The following is a 24,955-nucleotide window of genomic DNA, read 5'->3' on the forward strand; positions in this document are numbered from 1 at the left end:
CACTATATCAGTGAGAGTTTCTCCCATAGACATAGGCTATGTCTACACTAGCACTTTTGTCGGTCAGAGATGTGGAAAAAAAGCCCCCCTGAATGACATAAGTTTCACCGACAGAAGCACTAGTGTGGACCGCTGTGTCTGCAGGAGATGTTCTCCCTCCGATATAGCTACTGCCGCTTCTTGGGGGGTGGTTTAATTAGGCTGATGGGAGAGCTCTCTTCTTTTGGCATAGAGTGGCTACACAGGAGACCTTACAATGGCGCAGCTGCAGCAGTATAAGCTGTGCCACTGTAAGGTCTGTAGTAGACATAGCTGTTATCTCTCAAGGTGAATTAACTATGCTCACTGGAGAGCTCTCTCCCATCAGCATAGGGCGTCTTTATTAAAGTGCTACAGCAGTGCAGCTGCATCAGTGTAGCACTTTAAGTGTAGACTTACCCTCTAATATACTTGGACCAACATGGCTACAACAGAAAACGCTGTTTAAATAAACAGTCTCCTGCAATGTTTGTGACATTAAAGGGACTATTAACAAAAGTAGAGCAGACTTCGCTGATTTTCGTGGTACAAGCTGTGAGAAATGCAAAAAAGAAACATGGTGAAAAGAGATCTGTATTTAACATTTTTTTTCCATTCTTAATAATCCAACATATTGGTAACATAAGCAAATAAATGTTTGCTTACAGTGTTACTTGAGTCCCTCGATATGAGGGTTCACGTACGTGCCTAACTTTAAAGTGTATAAACTTTTACAAACATTTAAAAAAAAATCCCCATGAAGTTTTCCGCTATAAAAGAATGAGTTGAGTAGTATTTTTTTATTTTTTTTTACTAATACCAAGACTTTTTCAAAGAATGTTACAAAAGTAAATATTTGGATTCTCTACCATATGAGATGAAGAAGGAATAAAACAAGTTTATTAAAGTCTTCTTTCCCCATCTCATCTTTGTTAGTTGTATCCAAATTTCTGTGAAATATTCATGGTTTCTTTGAGCCTCGGATTCCTGTAGTATCATTAGACTTCAGCAGTTCCCAGCCCTTCTGTTGAAATGTGCTGTCTATGTTAATGTCTGGTAACTCGTGAGAGAATGGCAGTTGGAACTAAAAATGCTGAAGTTGAAATGTAGAGTCTTTTGGCCTCCCCATCCCCAGTTACTTAGCTGTGGGCTCACTGTAATGCTGTTGCAAGCTGAGCCACTTGATTTCTTTAGTTTTTGTTTCGAATTTCTGTGGCAAAAATAACACTTTGTCAGGAAACAATGTGTAACATCTGCACTTGCAGATGTGCAGAATTCTGAAAGCTTATTTTAAATTCTATAAATATAAATGTGGTCATGAGTAGCCCCATCAAACCTGACATATAAAATAAAGCACTTGTGTAAATGTCTGCAGGATTGGGGCTTTGATTGCTAATAACAGTAAGCTATTAAAATGTAACTTTAAAAAGTAGATCTTTTCTATTTAAGATGTGGATTTCACAGAAGTTGGACAAGGAAAATAGTCTAGTCAAATTTTGAGTTGTACTTCTACCTGGCAGAATCAAAATCAGAAGGTGTTTTGAAAGATGAGGGTTTACTCATCAAAACTGTGCTTTCCTATCTTGTATAACATTGTTCAACTTTCACATGGCTTTTGTCACACTATTTTTCCTTTCTAGAGATTTCTTCTTGACAGGTTGTCAGATATATATTGTAAGGCAAGATTTATGATCTAATTCTGGTGTTTTCCTAGTGTCATTTGGCTCACTGAGGGAGATCTAGATTTGAACATGGGTCTCTTACTTGGTATATTTCTCTGGAACAATTTTTCACCTCAAAGTTTGAGTTTGTTCATATCCTCTTCTTCCTTGCCATAACTCAAATCTGGTTGTGACATCACAGCTAGTTGCTTGGAAATGCTCTAAAGAGAATTCTAGGACTTGAGATGAGAAATGAGCAGCAATAACAAACTCCAAAATAACCTGTTTTTCATGAGTGTCCTCAGGAAATGAGAAATTTAGACTGATACAGAGCAGCAAAACTATCTAAATAGTCTTAGAACAAAGCTGATTATGAGACAGACTTTCTTTTCCCACTATATAAACATCAAGATGACATCATGGTAACGTACCTCACCTAAAAATCAAAGACCTACTTACTTTTTCTTGTAACAGAATATTTCCTAAAATTAAAGCTTGTTTACCTTTTTTTAATGCTTTACAGATTGTTGTGTGAGATTTCTCTGAAGCCGCCAAAATGGTGTTAGCAGACCTTGGAAGAAAAATAACCTCAGCGTTGCGCTCGCTGAGCAATGCTACAATTATCAATGAAGAGGTATGTAATATTTGTGTACATTATAGCTCTCATCATCGAGAAGGCAAAATATTACCATGATGGACTAGACTGGTCTTGCTTAAAAACTACTGGAATTTAGTCACCCCAAAGTCAGTGGCCAAACTAACGCATCAGCTTGAAGATACCCCAATTATTTAATTTTAACTAAGTGTGCAAGGCATGGGCAGGGGATCAAACTGTCTTCCTAAGAGGAAATGAGCCAGGGAAGAAGGTAAGCAGCTGAAATCAAAGGAGTAAATGACAGAAATAAAAGAAACACGTTAAGTTTGGGTCTGCCAGCTGGTAGAAGGTACTGAGGCACATCAGTAAGGGAGTATAAATCTTTTGCATCAACTTTGCTGGATAGAATTAATAATTTGTATGCTTAATAGTATATAAATTATTAATTCTGTGTTCTGAAGCTTATTTGGGTATCCTCTGTATGATTTTGGGTGACTTAGTAGTTACGGTATATGTTTAACAAAATGTAGTTGAACAGGTCTCGTAGACATTAAGATCAGAAGGGTCCACCGTGATCATCTAGTCTGACCTCCTACACATTGCCCACCTACTCTTGAAATAGACCCCTAACCTCTTGCTGAGTTACTGACGTCCTCAAATCATGATTTAAAGACATCAAGTTACAGCGAATTCTCCATCACTGGTTTTAGACCTTCTTGTGACCCAGGCTTCAGAGGAAGCCATAAAACTCCCAGGGTCTCTGCCAGTCAGGCCTGGGGGAAAATTCCTTTCTGACCCTAAGTAGGTGATCAATTAGATTCTGAGCAAGTGGGCAAGACCCACCAGGCAAATGCTTGGGGAAGAATTCTCTGTAATAATGCAGAGCCTTCCCCGTTTAGTGTCCTATCTCCAGCTGTTGGGGATTTTTGCTACTGGCAGTCACTGATGGACCACATGCCATCATAGGCAGTCCCATCATACCATCTCCTCAAACTTAACAAGCTGAGTCTTGAAGCCAGTTCCGTTCTCTCTTCTCTTCTCCTCCCTCGTGCGTGCACACACACACACACACCTCCTGCTTCCCTTGGAAGGCTGTTCTGGAACTTCACTGCTCTGGTGGTTAGAAATCTTTGCCTAATGTTGAGTCTAAATTTGTTGATGGCCAGTTTGTATCTATTTGTTCTTACCTTAAATAACTCATCTCCCTCCCTGGTATTTATCCCTGTGATGTATTTATAGAGCGCAATCATATCTCCCCTTGGCCACCTTTTGCTTAGGCTAAACAAGTCAAGTTCTTTGAGTCTCCTTTCATAAGGTAGATTTTCATTCCTCTGATCATCCTAGTAGCTCTTCTCTGCAAATGTTCCCGTTTGAATTCATGTTTCTTAAACATGGGAGACCAGAATTGCACAGAGTGTTCTAGATGAGGTCTCACCAGTGCCTGGTATGATGGTACTAACACTTTTCTGTCTCTGTTGGAAATACCTCACCTGATGCATCCTAGGACTGTGACTGCATTAGCCTTTTTTAAATGTAAATTTTTGGAATAATTGGTTAAGCATGCATCTATTACATATTGAAATAGAGTTAAACTTTTTCCCACCCAATAACAATCCAATAGCTTTTTTAATGTAAGTGCAGGTTCTTTTAGCAAAAAAGAAGTTAAACAGCTGTTTCTTTAAAGTGACTGAATTACAGTGCTTGTGAAACTAATAACATTGCTATAGGCAGCCATAATGTAGCCAGGAGCTGTGTAAATTTTACATTGGCAGAAACTCTGGATCTTATTCCTTACTGCGTGGCACCTTTTTCATTAAACTTTTAAGTCTGAGCATTTTGTTAGATGCCCAAAAAAGCCACAAGCCCATAATTTTGAGAGAGAGAGAAGGCGACAATGGTTAAAAAACAATCCTGGCTTAGAAGGGAAGTGAAAGTTAAATAAAACAAATGGAAATAAGCGGAAGTTGATAGCAATGAATATGAATTAGAAGCTGTGAATAGCAGAAAACTGATGTAGGAAGCAGAAAGGACACAGACAGATACCTATGGCTAGCAGAATTAAGGACAATAAGGAGTTTAATTATATTAGGTACAAAAGGAATCCTAACAATGGTATTGGTTCATTACTAGATGAAAATGATAGAATTGTCAATGCAGAAGAGACAGAAATGTTCAATAAATATTTCTGTTCTATATTTGAGAAGCGTGAAATAAATGCATTAGAAAGCAATAGGCCTCACACAATAGAATCAATAGCAAGTTATGATGTATTATGCATAAAGTAATATACGTAGGAGTAAGATGTATGTGTTTTTATGGTTAATTGAAGTAGGAGCAAGCTTAATGTATGTATCAGCTAAAATACAAAACCATATTGTATGCAAATCATTAAAAGGAAGTAGGAGTGAATATGTTTAAATCTTTAATATATGCAATGAAGTTAAATGTGTTAGAAGTGTTTTAAGATATGCTAGGTTAATATGTGCTGCAAGAAAAGGCAAGTGGCTCTGACTGCAACATATGCACTCAAGTCAAATAGTCATAGCAATGCAGGAAACTGCATAAATTAGTAAAACCAAACAATATTCTAATTTGGCCACTTGATAACTCCAAATCGAAAGTAAAGCTGGGCCCAGACCTTTAAATGTCAGCTGAAAACAGCTAAGCAGTGTGACAGAACTAACAAGAGTCTCCTAAGGGAGCCTCCTTGCTCTGTCTCCCCTACCAATCAATCTCCCGAAAGAATCGACGTGCCAACCGGCTCTGAGGCCCTGGCCAGGTCTCATTCGGAGTGAAGGTCACCTTAGTCGGACTGTCTCGAACGAGGTGACGCGATTAGGTAAGCAAACCAGAAAAAACAGCTTAAAGAAATAGAAAAACAATTAATCCTAGGTATAAAATAGCATACAAATAAGAGAATAATAAAAGTCTTGAGTGCTTGAGTTGTGGTTAACCTATTCCTTTTTCTGCATTGCAACAAATATTATAATACATAAAAATATTACATAAAATTTGCCGTAGAATTGTATCAATAATTTCTCCGCATACCTTTGTAATGAAGAATTCCCTATAAATAAATATTCGTTTTAATTTTCAACGAACAAACTTGGGTCCTCTTCTTGGTGATAGGTGAGTAGTGATAACGAACCAAATTTAATTGTGAGCTACCTCTCAGGCTCATTCCACCTGACTGAGGGTAGGGGCAAGGCCCTTATCAGGGCTTCCCAGCAAATTCACCCTAGTGAATTTTCCTCTTACATGGCATAGTCGGCAGGATTTCCTTTTTCCGCCTTTATTCTCCAACTAGAGGGTGTGAGGTTTTTGTTCTTGTTCCTGATTTTACATATACAATTATAATGAAATATTTTAACGGAGTGACCTTTAAACAGGACTTTTCCTCTAGAGGACACCTGGATGTATACATATCACTTCTGCCTTCCTGGGGTCGGTATATTTAATTATCTCGCCTACAGAGTGAGGGAAATCATACTACAAGGGAAGAAGCAAGATGATGTATTCATATTATATGATGAAATACTTATAACTCAATCAGTAACTAAAGAGGATGTTAAACAGTAGCTAATAAAGACAGATGATTTTTAATCAGCAGGCTTGGATAATTTACAGGAGAATTAAAGAGCTGTTCAAAGAACTCTCTGGAACGTTATGTTTTTTTCAATGAGTCTTGGAACACTGGAGAAGTTCCAAAGGACTGGAAGAAAGCTAACGTTGTTGTCAATACTTAAAGGGTAAATGGGATGATGATGGTAACTATAGGCTTCTCAGTTTGACAGGAATCCTGTGGCTTTTTTTTTTCTTCTTCCTAAATGGCTGATACAGGACTCAGTTGATAAAGAATTAAAGTAGGGTAACTAATGCCAATCCAAACAACATGGTTTTATGGAAAATAGATCTTGTCAAACTAAGTATCTTTTGATAATAGCATTGATGTAATATGGTTAATTTCTGTAGGTGTTTGATTTGGTACTGCACAATGTTTTGATTAAGAAACTAGAATGATACATAATCAGTGTGGCACACATTAAGTAGATTAAAACCTGGCTAACAGGACTCAAAATGTAATTGTAAACAGAAAGTAGCTATTGAGCAGATGTGTTTGTAGTGGCATTCCCTACTGAGCGTTTCTTGGTGCTATGCTATTTAACATTTTTATCAATGATCTGAAAAAAATAAAACCATCAGTGATAAAGTTTGCAGATGACCCAAAGATTGGAGGAGTGGTAAATAATGAAGAGGACAGCTCACTCATACAGAGAAATCTATATCTTGGTAAGCTGGGCACAAGCAAACAATATGTGTCTCAGTATGGCCAAATGTAAGGTTATACATCAAAGAACAAAGAATGTACACCATAGATACAGGATGGGGGAACTCCAGAACTGGACACACTATTGCAGGGACTGGAAACAGTGACTCTGAAAAAGATTTCGTGTTATGGTGGATAAACAACTGAATATGTGCCCTCTGTGCAAAGCTGCAACCAAAAGAGCTAATGTGATCCTTACATGTGTAAAGAGGGGAATATCAAGTTAGAATAGAGGTTTCATTACCTCTGTACTTGGCACTGGTGCGACTACTACTGTGAATATTGAATATGCAGTTCTGGTGGCTATGCTTAAGGATCAATTGGAGAGGGCTCAGAGAAGAGCCATGAGAATGATTCAAAACATGCCTTAGAGACTCAAGCAGCTCAGTCAATCTGGCTTAACAAAGAGAAGGTAAAGGATACATAAATATCTGCATGGGGAATAGAAATTTGGTGATAGAAGGGTCTTCAATCTAGGAGGTTTCTGTCTAGTTATAACAAGATCTAGTGGCTGGAATTTGAAGCTAGATAAATTCAGACTGGAAGTAAGGCCTCACTAACCATTGGAACAATTTACCAAAGTTGTGGTGGATTTATATCACTGTAAATCAAGATTGGATGTTTTTCTAAAATAGGGTTTGGTTTAACCACAGCTATTGGACTTAAAGCAGGAATTAATCCAGAGAATTCTGTGGCTGGTGTTTTGCGGAAATCCAGTTACATAATCACAATGATCCCTTCTGGCCTTAATCTATGAATAGTTTGCCAATTATCCTAAATTTTATCATGTGTTGTGTTGTTTTCTTTATATAACAAATTATCAGATTTGATTAAGACCATAAACTTTTCATCTTATCCCAAGCTTGTATCTGTCTGAAGATGTATAATACCTCAGACAAAATTCTCAAACCTGGGTGCTTAAGTTAAGCAGTTAAATAGGTAACCTGTTTTTTCCAGAGGGGCGAGCATCCATATCTCCTGTTTTCTCCAGTGAGAACTACAAGAGTTCAGTGTCTCAGAAAATCAGACCCCTGAGAAAGCTGTGTAGAGTATGGATTAGTGGTAAAAATTTTAAATGCACCAACTCCTTAAAATTTAACCACCTTCTGAACTCTAGCCACCCTGGTTTGAAAACACTGGCCAAAGTGAATCATAGAATCATAGAATATCAGGTTTGGAAGGGACCTCAGGAGGTCATCTAGTCCAACCCCCGTGTGTGAATCATGGTGTACCTTCTTAATGAAATGTGCTTATTTTGGTTCTAGGGAATGCTTTTATTTATGGATGTTTGATGTTTGTTCTTGTTCACTTTTGTCTGTGACTGGATACAAACTGTTCTTGTCAATCTCATTTCATCTGCTGTTTGTCATAACTATTTTATGCACATCTATAATTACTTTTACAGTACAATTCTTCCAATTAACTTGAGTTTACCTTTACATGAGGCTGAATTATCTCTTGTTATGAAATTATGGTAATTTTGCTGGTGAGGGGGAAGGAACACATTCTTTTAATATAGTAGAGTAAAAGTTGCATGATGATATAAACTGATCAGCTGTGCTTTTCATACCTGAATATTTTTTTTCATAGAACTACAGTAGAACCTCCATTACGAACACTTCGGGAATGGAGGTATTTTGTAACTTTGAAATGTTCATAACTCTGAACAAAACATTATGGTTGTTCTTTCAGAAGTTTACAACTGAACATTAACTTAATATAGCATTGAAACTTTACTATGGAGAAGGAAAATGCTGATTTTAATCATCTTAATTTTAAATGAAACAAGCACAGAAAGATTGCTTACTTGAAAAAAAGATGTCAAACTTTCCGTTTATTTTTTTTTTTAGTAGTTTGTTTAACACAACACTGTACCATATTTGCGGGTTTTTTTGTTTTTGGTCTCTGCTGATTGTATACTTCCAATTCTAAATGAGGTGTGAGGTTGACCGGTCACTTCATAATTCTGATGTTTGTAGTTCTGGGGTTCTACTGTAGTACTTTTGTTTTATTCCTGTGTTTACACAATTGAATCAAATATTTTTAATTTATAAATCAGTGTGTTCCAGTAAGACACATCTAAAATCATCAACTTCCACTTCAAGGACTATCCATTCTGTCTGTGGTTTACATCAGATTCAAGGATTGCTTTAAGTATTAATTATTTTATGTTTACCGAACACTAAAACAAAAATGCCATTGTTTTCATGATGCTATGAACAAACTTGATTTCTGTACAATCGTAAATTTTAAATGCCCCCTCTTTTTTTTTTTTTTTTTTAAATCCTCCCAAAGGTTTTAAATGCTATGTTAAAAGAAGTATGTACAGCACTACTGGAAGCTGATGTTAACATTAAATTAGTGAAACAGCTGAGAGAAAATGTCAAGTAAGTCAAATAATCAAAATACATTAAATTGACTAGTTCTATTATGTTTGTATGGAGGTTGCAGACGAGTGAGATGTGTAGAGTAACTTACATGATACCTTTTTAAAGGAACAAAAATACGTGATTTTCATTTAATTATTTTCCCCCATCATTCCACTTCTCCTTCACTAGAGAAATTTAGTCTGAGCATTTAAATGTCAGTGTCAATTCAGTTTTACCTAAGACATCTTTCCTCAAGTTAACTAGTTGATGATGTTTTTCTAAAGAAGAAAATAGATTTTATATATGCTATCTGTTTTTATATCAAATTTAATATTTCATAAAGTTTCCATGAGAAGTAATGAGGTCAAATTAGACATTTTAGTGCAGTGAAACTCCTTCAGAGTTTAATTAGTTGGCCATACATCATACCTTTTAATAGTAACCATACTGATGCCTCTTAAGGTTTGCCTGTTTCATTCTGTATTTGATATAAATACAGAATGAAATACAGAGGTCTGTTTACATGTGACAGTACTGTTCAAATATGTTTAACTTTTAGTGTACTTTACTTGAGTTGCTCTCTAAAATAGTCAAGTATACTAGAAAGCTGGTAATCTACCCTAAATATGAGGATAATGTTTCTACTGTACGTTTCTTTATGTTTAAGAAAATATGGACAGTTCAAGACACTTAGAGAATGTAGGGCATTTTTCTCTGTTCATATAAACTAAGACATACTTATGATCCTCTTCTCAAGGTTTGCTTAAACTATACTGACATTCCTTATCTTGTTTTGATTTTATTTTAACAACTTTTAAAAACTTAGGTCTGCTATTGATCTTGAAGAGATGGCATCTGGTCTTAACAAAAGGAAAATGATTCAGCATGCTGTCTTTAAAGAACTTGTCAAGGTAAAACTGTATGAGATTTGCATATTTTTATTTTGGATTTTTATCTCTCTTTTTGTGTAAATAACCATCCAGTCCAAATAACAGTTCAGGTATGAACATACTGTACAAACATCTCACAGTTACAAAATATGAGCTACTGTTATGTATTAAAATAGATTTGTGTTGGTAAACATTGTTCCTGTTTGGATACATCGCATTTACCTGTGCCAGGACATTAAATCCAAAGATGTTTAACATTGTTATTAAAAATAAAAAAATCTATAACATTATTTTTTTGAATTGTGATTGAACAACGGGGAAAAAAGTCCTAGTAACTAGAGAGATTAGAAAAATGGTTTCTGTATGAAATTGTTTGTTGAATTGTGAAAGAATGTAGGATTAGGTAACTGGAGTCCTTTCAAACTCTAGTGCTCACACAAGCTATTTCTGATTGTAACTGGAGCTTGAAAAATTTGTCCAACATCTACAAGGCTGAGAAATAAGCCTATGAGCAAGTGGAAAAGAGCTGTTCTGCAATGCCCCCCAACCAAGCCACGCTGCAATTTAAAGGAATAAAGCAGTTGTGTATTGTTTTTATTCTTTAATTGACAGTATGTTACAATGTGTCTGTCTAATAAAATTTTTTAAATGTAATCAACTAAATTTCTCTTGCTTTCTTAGGGTACGTCTACACTTAAAACTCTGCGCTGAAGTGCTGTAGCACTTCAATGAAGATGTTACTACACCAACAGGAGGGCTTCTCACATAGGTGGATTATGTCGACTGGAGAAGCCCTCCTGTTGGCATAGCACTTTCTATACAGAGGTTAGGTTGGCATAATTGCATTGCTTATGTGTGTGGATTTTTCTCACCCATGTAACGATGTAGTTATACCGATGGTAAGTTGTTTATAGTGTTGATCTGGCCTTAGACATTTTCTCCCTTCCTGGCTTCACTCCACTTCTTTCTTTTTCCCCTCACTAGATCACTTTTTATATTATTCTTGCTGACTTCAAAGTTTCTTCCAGTTCTCTACCGTTTTCTGCTTCTCCTCCTCCTTTTTTCCCTCCATTTTTTTCTCAACTTTTCTAACTTATCTCATCATTCTTTCTTGTTTACTCCCCTAGCATGTTTTTTGTTCCCATTTGCACATATTCCCTTCCTCCATCCACTTTTACATAGGGTTTGATATTTTTACAAGACTCTTAACAACCTAATGTTACTAGCCAAAGACCAAGTGATAGGGAAGAGAGGGATAGAGGTATTGTTTGTGAAGAACACCTACATCAGAAACCAACACACCTCTGCTTCTGGGAAAGAAAAGGGTGCAATGATTTCTCCCTTATTGTTGTGGTGTCCTGGGACGCTGCTTGAGGGCATGGGGCTGGGCCTGGGTTCCATCTAGAAGACATCTGACAAATCTGAAGTATACAAATCCTCCCCAAGGCTGCAGGGGTAAGGAGCGTTCTTCCTCTGGGTACCTTCCTCCCACAACCTCTTGGCTGCTGCATATTGGGTATCGCTAGTAGTCTTACCCCTTTTGGTCTTCATTTGTGAGTTGTTGCCCTCGTTTAATAACTTCAGTGCCTGTTTGCACAGTTACTCAGCTTTTCCCAGCCAGAAGCATCAAAGTGAAATTAGCCAGATTCCTTTCAGTTTCACATCTCCCAAGAGGGCTTTGAGTAGAAGCAGCGAAAATTGATGTTTGTGCCTTGTTTTCACTTTGGAGCACATTAGCAAAGCTGTGAACGTCTGCAGACTCAGGAAGAGGGCACTGCATCAGTTAATTTTCTTCTCTTGCTTATAAGATAGAAACTGGAGCCATAAAAGTTATGTTTCTAGCTCTTATTAAAAAGCTTAAATTCTGCACAAATTGGCTGTGGTTCTGTTGGTAAGCTTCCTACTTGCCATGGGTAGGTGGATTGTTCAAGCACTGACAGGTTTCTGCTATCAGCTGTGAATAGGGTGTTCCGTTTGTTTATAGGGTTATAAAGTCAAATTAGTCTTGTCTATCCTTTCTTTAGTCCATAACAGAAATCAGAATTCACCTTGATCGATTGGTCTATCAGCCGTCTCAGAGAGCATGCCCATTACAACATGACATTTGTGGTGTTCCAGCCAGTCCTTCAGCCACCTGTTGGCCAGGTTGTTAGTGACACCACACACCTAAAAATCAGAATTAAAATTGTTTAAATATTTTGTTTCAAATTAAGCAAACTAAACCAAACAAATTTAAAATCTGAACTCAAGGAAATTTTGCGTGTATGTATTTAAGGACTAGCCAAATCTACCTTGACTTAGACCTGTGAAATGTGTAATTAATAGCAGTGCTCAATCAGTTAACCTTTTAAAAGACCAAGTTCAGACACACAGTTGGGTATGTAAGTCAAGCCACCCCTCTGCATAGGGACTTGGGTGAAGGTAGGAGCGTAGTATGTCCTCTAACAATTCCACACTTCTGACGTTTAACTTTCTTTCATTTATTATTATGCTTTGTCTTACAGCTTGTAGATCCTGGAGTCAAAGCCTGGACACCAACTAAAGGAAAACAGAACATTATAATGTTTGTTGGGCTGCAGGGAAGTGGTAAAACCACAACATGTTCAAAGGTAAATTATACTGAATCCTTTTACAATATTTAGGCCTGATCTACACTGCAGCGGGGTGTGTGTGAATCGATCTAAGTTAGGCAACTTTAGCTATGTGAATAACATTGCTGAAGTTGACATACTTAGATCTACTCACCGCGGTGTCTTCACTGCGGTGAGTCGACAGCTGACGCTCCAATGGAGTACCGGAGTCGACGGGAGAGCGCTCAGCGGTCGATTTATCACGTCTAGACTAGATGCGATAAATTGACCCCTGGGGGATCGATCACTGCCCATCGATCCTGCAGGTAATGTAGACAAGCCCTTAATAGAGAGAATAGTAAAAATTAAACTGTCTGAAACACAGATTTCTGTTAGATGTTACTGTTGGCTTGTGTACTTCCATGGTTATTAATATAGTTTGCTGAATACAGTACAACCCTATTTATATAAGAGACTTACTGCAGCAGAGATACAATCTCTGCAGAAAGGTTTTTCTACACAATTCATAATTTAAAAGAAATTATGATAAGAACATTAATTTATATTTGATGGGATTAAAGAGAGAAGAGAAACCTTGATAAATGAAAGTTGAAGCCAGCCACCAGCTGATGAGATTTGGAAAGAAATCCCCCTTCCCCCCCCCCAGCATGGGCAGGTTATTCCATAATTGTTCACTGAGTGGTGGTGGTTGTACCTTCTTCTGAATCATTGGGGTATTGGCTACTGTTGGAGATGGGGTACTAGACTAGATAGACCAGTGGTCTGATCTAGTTAGGTAATTCAGGTTCTGACAGAGGGACTGCATAGTGGAAGTGTTTTCTTTCTCTAATTGAGTCACCCTAATGTTCTCTGACATTTGCTTTGCACTGTTGCAGTTTATAGTGTCAGTGTTACAGTAAGGGGCAAATTGTTCCAGCTCTTATTAAAGTGTTTATGGAGTGGAGGAGATATATTTTTCTGAAATGGATACATGAAAAATAATTGATTACTGTCACATCTGAATGTTAATGGGGTAGAGTGGGATGAATGTATATAATGAGGGCTTTCATTTAACAAAGACAAGTATTTAAAGCAATGGGGCTCGCTTCAAAAGCTGTTCTGTTATCAGTTGAAAGGTTCAGGACCAAGCAACCAGTCTGCAGGATATCACATTGGTTGTTCACCTTTCCATTCTCCACATGTACTTTTACATATTGCTTGACCATCACTAGCTCAGGAAATAAAAATTACATGTCCCATTCCAAACCTGCCTAGTACATGATAAGGCAAAGCCAATGAGTCACAGGGTAGAAAAGTTTTGCTTTAAATACTAAATAAAGGCAATAACCTCTGATAATGCCTTACATTTTTACTGTTGCTAATATATGACCAAAGGTCTCTGGTTGCAGGCAGCGTGGTCCAGGAAAAGTGTCTTGACTCCTGTCGTTTAGAAAATACCAGTACAGGACTTCAGTGACTTATTTAGCTTTTTTATAAATCTAACTTTCTATTTTTAAGAAAAGGATTTTTCATCACCTAAATCACTAAAATGCTTGGTACTGTAATCACATTTTGTATTTCCTTTTAACAGTTAGCCTACTATTACCAGAGGAAAGGTTGGAAGACATGTTTGATATGTGCAGACACATACAGAGCAGGTATTATGAGTGACTTTAAATAGGTTTGTTCCATTTTTTGCACACTTATACATTGCAGATGGTCCACTGACAATATTTCTATTTTACAGGTGCTTTTGACCAGCTAAAACAGAATGCAACAAAAGCAAGAATTCCATTTTATGGGAGGTACGCACCTTTGGTTTTGGGAACAGTTCAACTCATTCTATTGTTACACATTTGGAAAAGATATATAGGGGATCAGTGTGCTGTCAAACAGATTTTAACAAGAACAGAACCATTATAAAAGAGTAAGCTACTGACACATTCAGGTCTTCAGGGAGACATGCATACATCCTTTTTGATCTTCAGATATGTTAGAAAGCACTTAATCTCTATCCCCAAATATAAACAGTGACAGGAGGCTCACAATAAGATGGCAATTCTGTAGAGCAAAAAAAGTGGATCATTCTTCTGAATCATGCTTTGAATGAGTTCTCAGTGCTTTCCTATCTTGCTACTGTGTGCACACTGATGGAAGAATATAGATTTTAAACCTGCTTCAGCTCTATATCCGTAGAGCTGAGATAAGGCACAGTGTATAAATTATGCTTTTCAATGCAAGAGATGCCAAAGGAAAGAGGTTAGATATAAAATCTCCAGATGCTCTAACATATAAACAACCAGTACTCTATAACTAAGAATGTCTACATCTAGAAATTTGGGATGGATTTGAAGTTACTTGATTGCATATATATGAGTTAATTAAAAGTTAGTTTCCTAAAAATAGATTCTTGGGATGGGGGTGCATGGACACAAAGTTATTTCATGCAATTTAGACATGTCTTTACCTTTTGAACAGTTACACAGAAATGGATCCTGTGATTATTGCCTCAGAAGGTGTTGAGAAATTTAAAAATGAAAACTTTGAGATAATCATTGTTGATACAAGTGGGCGTCACAAACAGGAAGACTCTTTGTTTGAAGAAATGTTACAAGTTGCCAATGCTATAGTGAGTAACTACTGAAAATGTAAAAATGGTTCTCGATTGTCTTTTGTTTTTATAGTCATTTGAATACAACATCACTATCCAAATGTTTTACATAGATGCTGTCTATTATAGAACATGTCAGGAGTTTCTGAAATATGGGGACAGTTCTGACCACTGTAACAGCAAGGATAAATGAAGTCTGAAACTTACTAGCCTTTAGTTGGTGAAAGTTCAGTAAAACTACTTAATTTTAAACTGTTCTTCTGCTCATTTATATAATTAGTCATTGAATTAAAGTTGGCTTGCATATATCAAGGGACGTTATCACTTCAAACAATATGCTCTTTTCCTTGGTGATCTTTGCATAAACAGATTAAAAGAAAAAAGACTGATGTGTATTTACAACATTACAGAAATTCTAGCAAATGTGCCTGGGTTTCTTCTGCCACTTCTTCACATGTCTGATTTATGTGAGATAGATGAGGTGATCATAGGTCATGCTGATGAACAAATGAATTTACGCTCTCACGTGGATTAAGGAACAGTCTTCATGAAGTAACAAAACTGACAGCCTCAGCTTGGTCACCAGACTTGGGATCAAATGGAAGATATTCTTTGGCATCTTTTTATTAGTAAGCCTAATACTTAATAAGTGGAGTGTAGGAGGACAGCATGGACAAATATTGGCTTAACATTGCTCGGCATAAACAATAATGTTTACAAATATTTTAATAGTCCATATTAAGTAGAGGATTATAACTTGTGAAAAAATCCATTATTATAGCTAGTAGGCCATCTTTGGAAGTAAATATCCATAGTTTTCCTGAATTTTCTTTGGGGAATGAAGTGGAAAAAATGTATTTTCAAGTTGCTGTATTTCTTGCTTATTGTTCAGTCTTGATTCACTCTTGAAATACTTTCTAGATTTGTACCATTTCTTTAAAAATTTCAGTGTACTTAAAAGAGTCTACTACAGAACATAATACATAGATACAAAGTTAAGACCCGGAAATAACTCATGTTAATTTTTCCAGCAACCAGATAACATTGTTTACGTTATGGATGCCTCCATTGGTCAAGCTTGTGAAGCTCAGGCGAAGGCTTTCAAAGATAAAGTAGATGTAGCCTCTGTTATTGTGACAAAACTTGATGGCCATGCAAAAGGAGGTGGCGCTCTCAGTGCGTAAGTATTGTGTGGTAATGGGGTTTCAGTACTTTTGTAGCTGCATGTTATGTCTAAACTACCAGAAGAGTTGTTAAAGTTCTCTTGTTGTTTTTGTCACATGCAATTAGGTGTGCTGATTCTTAGCTCAGTGAGTAACACTGGCCTTGATGCAAACCACTTATGGCCTGATCCTGACTTCAGGGGGAGTTATGGGTGCTTTCAGTATCAGACTGTGGCACTTTTTGATATTATACATCTTTCTGTAAGCGTCAACTTGTTTTCTCAGGATAGTATCATTAGTCTCTCTGTACACTTGAGAGGGGTGTTAAGTTACTGTGAGTTTGTCTTCATACCCTTGAAAAAATTAAGATGCCTTACAGACATGGTTCAGGTAAAAAGATTGCTTCCCATTAAGAGTCTAAGATGACATACCCAAAAAAGATAAAACTGAAACTTCAGATTTTTGTGAGGCAATGCTGGATGAGACTCATATCAGTGGAATGCAAGTCAAATCTCTGAATGCTAAAAGTCCAGAAAATGGTCAAAGAACCCACTTATAAATTCCTCAGTTACATTATCTTTGATTCTGTGCTTCTGTCGAAAGCCATGCAGCACAGTCCTAAAGTTATTAGAACACATCAGAAATATGATATCTAAGCATCTGTCTTTATACAGGCAGACATGACAAACACACTTGTGGAAATAATGGTTAGAAAGTAGGTTGGTTATAGACACCATGGAAAATATTGGCAGACCAATCTGGTCTGTTTTTGATGCCAGCTCTTTAAGTCAGTGTCTGACTGAACTGAAAAGTTAAGATGCTTAAACGCCTATAAATATTCTGTTCTGTCAGTAAAAATAAAGTTGGCAGAAGACGAAGCATACTAGCCGGAAATAAACACTGAAGGTGAGAGCTGCACCTTGCAGGTCCTGGGCCATACTAATAAGATGACCAGGTGCCTTCTTTTTCCTTACACCCCACCTCTCCAGCTGCTGGGAATTCAGAGTGCAGAATTTCTAGCAGAGTGGTCCCTGCTCTAGAGTTTTGCCTTTCACGTCTCTTGCTAGTAGGTGTCTGACCACCTTGAAGCTCCCACCTTCCTCTACTTTCTGGAAGGGAGAAGCTTTATCTGTCTCCCCATTTGGAAGCCTCCTGGCTGCTTTAAGATATGGAAGAAAAAGAGAGGTCTCCACGATTCTCCATTTTGTTGGCTGCTCCTCCATGAATAACTTAAGTACTTGTCTCTGTTGGCTTCCCAGCAGCAGGAAGAAATGGACAGGGTTAAGTTTTAGGTGCCCACAAAGTTCTGAATGTGAACAGTGAAACTGACCATCTTAATTTCCCATTAGTGGTGCTTGTTAAAGCTATCAGCAGTGGTACAGGCACTGAGTCTGTCTGAAGATTCAGGAATACATCTATTTAAAGTTTGTTCATATTTTGAAGGTTCTATTTATAATCATAGGGAATAGTAACTTTTTTTTTAAATATTACAAGCCTAAAATGATTACTTAAATCCCTGAGCTTATTAGGGAATGATTCCCAATTGCTACTGGCAAGTAGCTGTTTCAAATCCTGTATAGTGAAGCCTTTTGCACTGGTAGTTTGAGGAGATACTAGAATATTGCAGGCAAATAAAATCTCACAAGTGTCATTACATTCATTAATTTTAATATAATGGAGCAGAATTTGGGCCATATTGATTTTTTTGTTTAGAGACAGTCTTATTACTTATACTTCATTGCAGAGTTGCTGCCACAAAAAGTCCTATAATTTTTATTGGTACTGGAGAGCACATAGATGACTTTGAACCATTCAAAACACAGCCTTTCATCAGCAAGCTCCTTGGTATGTACTATTTATAACTACAGACTACACAAGTGTTCTCAAAAATGTCACTGTCACAGAAAAAAATTGGAGCATAATTTTCCTCACAAATTTTGAAGAAGGCTTTCTGTTTTCCAGGTATGGGTGATATTGAAGGATTGATAGATAAAGTAAATGAATTAAAGTTGGATGATAACGAGGCACTCATAGAGAAGCTGAAACATGGTAAGCTAGTCCTCCCCCCCCAAAAAAAATTATGTAACAGAGCTAACCTTTTGAGTAATCTTCAGTTTGTAGAAAATTTATTTGAAGTAACTATTCAACTTTTTTTTCCCTTGTCATGGTAAACTAAGTAATTAAAGAGAAATATAAATTAAAATCATACAGGTAAAAAAAAAAAAAAATCCAGACTTCTCACGAACAGTTGAAATGTGAAAGTAAATGGATTGCTCCTCTGACATAGCGTTATTTGCATGCTTTCTCAACACAATTGCAATTTACCTAAGGTTCTTAAATGTGTTATGCAAAGTGAGATACAGCCAAATAATAGAAGAATATGCAGAAGAAGTATCTTTGCATCTAACACTATTTGGCTCTGTCTGTTCTCGTCATAAAGTGTAATCAGAGATGGGTGGGCAGGATCAGTCTACATAAAAATGTAATCGTGTGATCATCTTCACTAACCTTCCATTTCTGTTGTGCTTCAGGTCAGTTTACATTGAGAGATATGTATGAACAATTCCAAAACATCATGAAAATGGGACCCTTCAGTCAGATCTTGGTTAGTTATCCTGAAAATTTTCTGTCCAAACCTCTCCAGCGCTTTCTACAAAAATTGAAAATGAGTGAACTCTTTTGAATTTTAAGGAATTCGTCCCATTGAATAGCTGCCTGAAATGCTACCAGATAATTTTAATGGCTTCTAGTAAACATGAATAACTTGCCTTTTTCTGCATTTGAACATGTTCAAATTTGCTGAATAAAATATTTAAAATATATAGCGCTATCAATTTCACAGGTCACTCAAACAGTAGTCTCTTGTAATTTGCAAAACGGACACAATTAACTCTTTTAACTGTACTATTTTATAGGGTATGATCCCTGGTTTTGGAACAGATTTTATGAGTAAAGGCAATGAACAGGAATCAATGGCAAGGCTAAAGAAATTGATGACTATAATGGACAGTATGAATGATCAAGGTAAAACAAGTTCCAGTAATAGAAAGTTAAGAACAGTTACTTAAATAATTCATAGCTGTGTTCATTATTTTATTGGAACAAGTCAGGGAAACAAGTATTGGGGAGGGTGGGAAGAAACAGGAGAGTACTAATTTATCATGACAGGTTTCAGAGTATCAGCCGTGTTAGTCTGTATCCACAAAAAGAAAAGGAGTACTTGTGGCATCATAGAGACTAACAAATTTATTTGAGCATTTATTACTTACCTGATCACTCTCGTTACAGTGTGTATGGTAACACCCATTGTTTCATGTTCTCTGTATATATAAAATCTCCCCACTGTATTTTCCACTGCATGCATCCGATGAAGTGAGCTGTAGCTCATGAAAGCTTATGCTCAAATATATTTGTTAGTCTCTAAGATGCCACAAGTACTCCTTTTCTAATTTATCATGTTGTTCGTATAAATATCCATACATAACTGAAACAATTGGAAATAATCCAATGAAACAATTGGAAAACCCACAACAGAATTGAAGTGCACATAACATATAGGCTTTCAAAAATAAGACTGAGTAGAGGATCCAGATACTGCTTGATCCAAAGTACATTATTTGGAAGGGATATTTTATTACCTAGAGGAGATTTCTAAGCATACTTTTGCAGCTGGAGTAGACACGGTCCATACACTCATTATCTCTAATGACTGACAATCACTTCCTTAAAGTCATTGTCAGGGTAGAATTGCCTGCAAAAATGTCTGTGTGAGGTTGCATATTTATTATCTAATATCCGTATAAAACTTTATCTGTTTGCAAGTAAAAAGATTGTTTTCCACCTGTCAGACCCACCAGGTCACCCTGGTCTCTGGTACTCAGGTTGGTTTGTTTTCATCTTGCACATCAACATTAGTCATAGAAGCTTAACTGGCAGATTATGCCCTCAGTTATACCTGTGCAAAGTGCAGTAGTCTTCAGTGGGATTGCACACATGTAGTTAAGGGCATAATTTGTTATGCAGAACATCTGTTGCTAATGGCGATGCACAAGAATAAAGGAAATCCAGCTTGAGTGTCTGGTAGTTGGAAAAATTATAGAAATCATTGAGATACAATGTATATGGAAGTCCACTACCACTTACAGTCAATTTTCAGGGTAGAACCACACTTCAAAAATGAAAACAATTCTCAGTGACTGAGTTCTCATTAAAACCTGTATTACATCCAGATAATGTTAATAAGTTCACATACGATTAAGTATAAATATTTTGCATTGTTTTTAATCGCAGAACTAGATAGTACAGATGGTGCAAAGGTTTTCAGTAAACAACCAGGAAGAATCCAAAGAGTAGCAAGAGGTTCGGGTGTTTCTACCAGAGATGTACAGGAGCTTTTGACACAGTACACAAAGTTTGCACAGATGGTGAAAAAGATGGGAGGCATCAAGGGTCTTTTCAAAGGTAAGTAAAACATCCATCTATTTGGCAATTACTCAGCTGTAGGAAAGGCATTGTGGTGGTGGTCGCTAGTGGGAATAGGGCAAAAGATGAGGGGGTTTAAAAATGTAGTTTGAGGTCTGAGGGAGAAAAGGCAGTAAGTGTGGCTGCAGAATGAAAGTGGGCTATGGCGCCTTCTGTTACTCTATGGACAGTTGAGTTACATAATGAGCCTAGAGCAGAAATTGGTGTTTCTGATTTGAAGTTAGTTAATAAAGGCAAAGTACTGTTAGTGTTCATTCAATGGAAGTGGACAAGATTGAGAAATCTGATTAATGAGGATTCCCTTCGGTCCCCAAATAATAAGGAAAAAAATCTTGATTTTTTTCCTATAATCTTTTATTGGTCAGAAACATCATTTACCAAACAGTTCCCAAGTCCTGTTTATAAGCTAATTTTTGCTCTACATGATAAATTCAACCCAGCTGTGACTGCTGCATGTAGATTCAATTTAAAGGGAAATTATTTTAGAGGAGTGCACCTGGAATTGCCATTCTGCTAACCCCTGGAAAATATTTTGAATAGCTTTATGTACATCTAAAATGTGTTCACTTTCATTTTATATAAAATTCTTTACTAGCTGTACTGCTGCTTATGCCAGTTATGTGACAGTTAACATGCAGTTGGCCAGAGAGATAAAGCACTCATGCCTTGTGAATTTAAGAGTGGAGTTCATGAACAGTTTCAGCCTGGCAGTAAAGATTTTCTGTTGATGAGGAGAAAACTCTCTCCGCTACGAATATACAGACTGCTGGTTTGTTTGTTTTTCCCACAAGTACTGCCAAACACATACAGATCATCAACCACTTAGCAGGTGGCAGCGTCACTTTTGATCATGGTTAACTTAAGCTGGTTTGAATCGAGCAACTAGAAGGGGGAAGCTTTTACATTATCAGTTTCCTGAGTAATGCATTTTTCTTGTCACTTTCTGTATTTTAAGGAGGTGACATGTCAAAGAATGTAAATCCATCTCAAATGGCAAAACTGAACCAACAGATGGCAAAGATGATGGATCCAAGAGTTCTTCATCACATGGGTAAGTGTTAAATTTTTGCAGTATAAACTAGGCAATTTGCAAGGAATTATGGGGGAGCATTTGACAGCATATTTCAGTGTTCCTTCTCTATCTCTCCTTTTAAAACCCACCTTAAATCTAGTCTTCAGTTGCCGATTTTCTCTGACCATCTACTCCCACTCACATACTACTTGGATTGAATATCCATCCAAACTAGACAATGAGCTCTTCTGGGCTATGCCTATTGTGTTTGTAAAGCACAGCTGAACACCTATGGTGCTGTGCATTAGTGGTGAAGTATGAGGTTTCTTTACCAAAAAGAGTTACTACTAATTGAATTGCCAGGCTAGTTACCTACCCAATTCTCACTGACCTCTCTTCTCTAGGTGGGATGGCAGGATTGCAGTCAATGATGAGACAGTTTCAACAAGGTGCTGCTGGAAACATGAAAGGCATGATGGGGTTCAATAATATGTAAAGAAGCCTTAATAAAAACTGACTTGGCTGAGGACTTTTGCTGTGACTTCTGTAAAAGGATTTGATTTCTTCCTTTTTACAGTGAGAGAGGAGTGTCGATGGGGGTGAAGGAAGTGACCTTTTGAAACTTCTATTTGGGCTTCTCAAGAAGATTCTAAATTGATTTCTGGAAAACAGTTATATTTTTGCTTAGTTCCTTCCCATCAAAAGATGTTCTTAAGTTTAATAAATAAAAATCATGATGTAAAATTTTAATATGTAGAGACACTTTTTAATTGTTTGCATTAAATGGCAGCCATTATATTTGTAAACAAGCCAGATATTTGGTTAATAGTAACATAAAATGTCCCAAGAAATACGTTGTAAAATAAACTTAAATGGTTGTAAATGAAGGATGTGCTTATTTCTTTGATTTTAAAACTATCACTAGGAATGCACCTTTTTATGCGATGTAGTGTAGATGGCCACTGCTCACTGATAGCAGTACTTAAATAACAGTTACGAGAAAGATGATCAGAGGAAATATATGCCTTTGATATCCATGCATTTGAGGTGTTGAGTTGCCTGCAGACTGAAATTGGGGTGGAAGGGCTGCTCGTTAGTGTGCATCTACCTCCTTTGCTGCGCGTTCTCAGAGACTGGTTTTGGGGGGAACTGCTGCTCCTTGCCGTAGACATCCTGTGCAGGATCTCACAAGCTTGCTTCTTATCTTTCCTCCTGTTTAGTAGATATAGGAGTCTGAGAGGGTTATTGAGTTTCCAGTATCTTCAGTACACTCATGACATCTAACTTTGTGTTAATCTCACCAGACTCCTAATTAAGCAGTGTATTTTGCTGTGAGCATACACTGGTGCTCTTAATCTGCACTAAATGGAATTTAAAATATTGATATTGACCATAAAGCTCTAAATGGCCAGGGACTGATGAATTAGGAGACTACCTTTCTCCCAAAACAGTAGAACCCCATTTATTTGACCCTCCATTATGCGGCTCTGTGTATTAACCGAACAACCTGCCCACACAGGTCCAGAAGCGGGTGATCTCTCCGTGACCGCTAGATGGTGCTGCAGCCTTGCATTTTCCCATTCTCCAGATTATCTGATTAGATCGGATAAATGATGTTCTGCTGTGTCATACTGACACAGTGAGCAGGGGTGCTTGAGCTGGAACTCCCTTTGTATAAAAGAGAAGGAATAGCTGGCAATTGTGTGAGGATCTTTTGGAACTTAATTGACTTTGGAACTTAATCCTCAACCATGGTCTGAAACGGGCAGAATCTACTGACCTTCGGGCATGCTTCAAAGTTCATCTATTATCCCTGACTTCTGGAGTCATGGAAGAATTATTGAGGGGGTGGGAGAGAGGCAGCAAGGACAAACTTTTCAATATCTATTTTCTTTCTATCAATTGACTGGGAAGGGGGTGTTTGTATTAATTTCAGTGGAATATATGGGCCCAAAGAGTCAAAGGTGTTAATGTTACTGCCCAATGTTAAAGAGTGTTAAACAAGGCTTGGGGTTTGGTATACGGAAACATCAGCCTGCTTAGTACCACTGCAAATACCTTATTAAAAAATCTTTTAAAACTTTAATTAAAGATTCTGATTTACAGGCAAAAACATGAGGCATTGAGTACAGCATTAAGAGGCCAATGAGGATTTGTTTACATTGTACAACTGTATTGTTCTGTTTCCCAAGGTGACAAGTGTCGTTTCTCCCAAGTGTGAAATCTGTAGTAAAACGTACCTTAACCTGTTCTTGGTTTCCTCTTATTACCCTATTTACACTGGAGGTAAGTCAGTGAAAAACCATATTGTGCTGAAACTAGGTCTCTGATTATGGAAGTATTTATAATGTAAACAGGGCCTTACAGTGAAAAGACAAAATGTTGACATTGAGCTGTGCAAGAGATTAATCAAGACTTCCTGCCAAGATTTGTAGGAAAGAATAGTATGTGAGGAAGCCGTCAATCTTATCAGCATGTGGGGAAGTGTTCGCTATACAGCAACAATGTTCATCTTTTTGTATGGTTTTGTCTAAAGTGTGACAGGCTCTTACATCCTGCTTTGAATGCTGGTGCTTGTAGTAATTGTGGCTTTACACACTCCATCTCTTCAAGTGTAGTCTGAGATATGCAGCCTAAACAGAATAGTAATAATCACCTAAATATTGTGCAAGTGTAACTAGGAATACATACAAACATAATTCCACTGCTCAGTCAATTTTCCACATCTTGTGGAGTATGTATTGTAGGAGGTGATATCAAAATTAGTTACAGCATGGGAGAATTAAATTCATAGTGGCCTTATATCATTTGTTCTTGCACATGAGACCATCTACAGCCCTTCTCACCTTTTTCCCATTTTAGTGGTTTTTGTGCTTCTGTGTAACATTTGGCATTCCTCTATCTGAACCCAGGAATGCTTTTTCTTCTACAAGCTTTAACTTTTTAGCATATATTCACATCTTCAGCTTCCCTTGCTCCCTGTTGGTAGTAGGATCCTTTTTGTGTGAAGAGGTTTCTCTTACTATCTCTCAGATCCTGGTCCTTTCCTGACATCTGTCTTGTCAAGTTGGCTTCTGAGCTAGCTCCCCCTCTGTTTTATAGCACCCACCATCTTTATCTCTGAGTATGAAATGGAAGTAGGGTTCTATGTTGTATGTGGATCCCCTAAGTTGGTTGACTGTAATTTGGAAAGGCCCTTTATACAAAAAGAACAAAACTCTATTTCCTTTTCTCCTTTTTTTTTTTTAAGTAACAGG

The 24,955-nt window shown here is 37.2% G+C and overlaps 1 protein-coding gene across 4 annotated transcripts in view; it reads left to right on the top strand.

Moving 5' to 3' along the window:
* The window catches only part of LOC140913158 (signal recognition particle subunit SRP54), a 69,395-nt gene that overhangs the window by 1,866 nt on the left and 42,574 nt on the right, over window positions 1–24,955 (top strand). For 3 of the 4 annotated variants that reach the window (XM_073349022.1, XM_073349023.1, XM_073349024.1), the window contains exons 2-16: window positions 2,203–2,313; window positions 8,897–8,988; window positions 9,797–9,881; window positions 12,365–12,469; window positions 14,022–14,088; window positions 14,178–14,235; window positions 14,909–15,059; window positions 16,073–16,221; window positions 17,949–18,049; window positions 18,167–18,253; window positions 18,736–18,809; window positions 19,120–19,228; window positions 20,495–20,665; window positions 21,642–21,737; window positions 22,103–22,585. In XM_073349022.1, the coding sequence (XP_073205123.1) occupies window positions 2,236–2,313; window positions 8,897–8,988; window positions 9,797–9,881; window positions 12,365–12,469; window positions 14,022–14,088; window positions 14,178–14,235; window positions 14,909–15,059; window positions 16,073–16,221; window positions 17,949–18,049; window positions 18,167–18,253; window positions 18,736–18,809; window positions 19,120–19,228; window positions 20,495–20,665; window positions 21,642–21,737; window positions 22,103–22,194 (1,515 nt within the window). In that variant the 5' untranslated portion in view covers window positions 2,203–2,235 and the 3' untranslated portion in view covers window positions 22,195–22,585. Of the gene's footprint in view, window positions 1–2,202; window positions 2,314–8,896; window positions 8,989–9,796; window positions 9,882–12,364; window positions 12,470–14,021; window positions 14,089–14,177; window positions 14,236–14,908; window positions 15,060–16,072; window positions 16,222–17,948; window positions 18,050–18,166; window positions 18,254–18,735; window positions 18,810–19,119; window positions 19,229–20,494; window positions 20,666–21,641; window positions 21,738–22,102; window positions 22,586–24,955 lie in introns of those variants that run through there. The other variant, XM_073349026.1, reaches the window with a different exon arrangement.

This window comes from Lepidochelys kempii, chromosome 6 (genome assembly GCF_965140265.1).
Source record: "Lepidochelys kempii isolate rLepKem1 chromosome 6, rLepKem1.hap2, whole genome shotgun sequence".
Classification (NCBI taxonomy): domain Eukaryota; kingdom Metazoa; phylum Chordata; order Testudines; family Cheloniidae; genus Lepidochelys; species Lepidochelys kempii.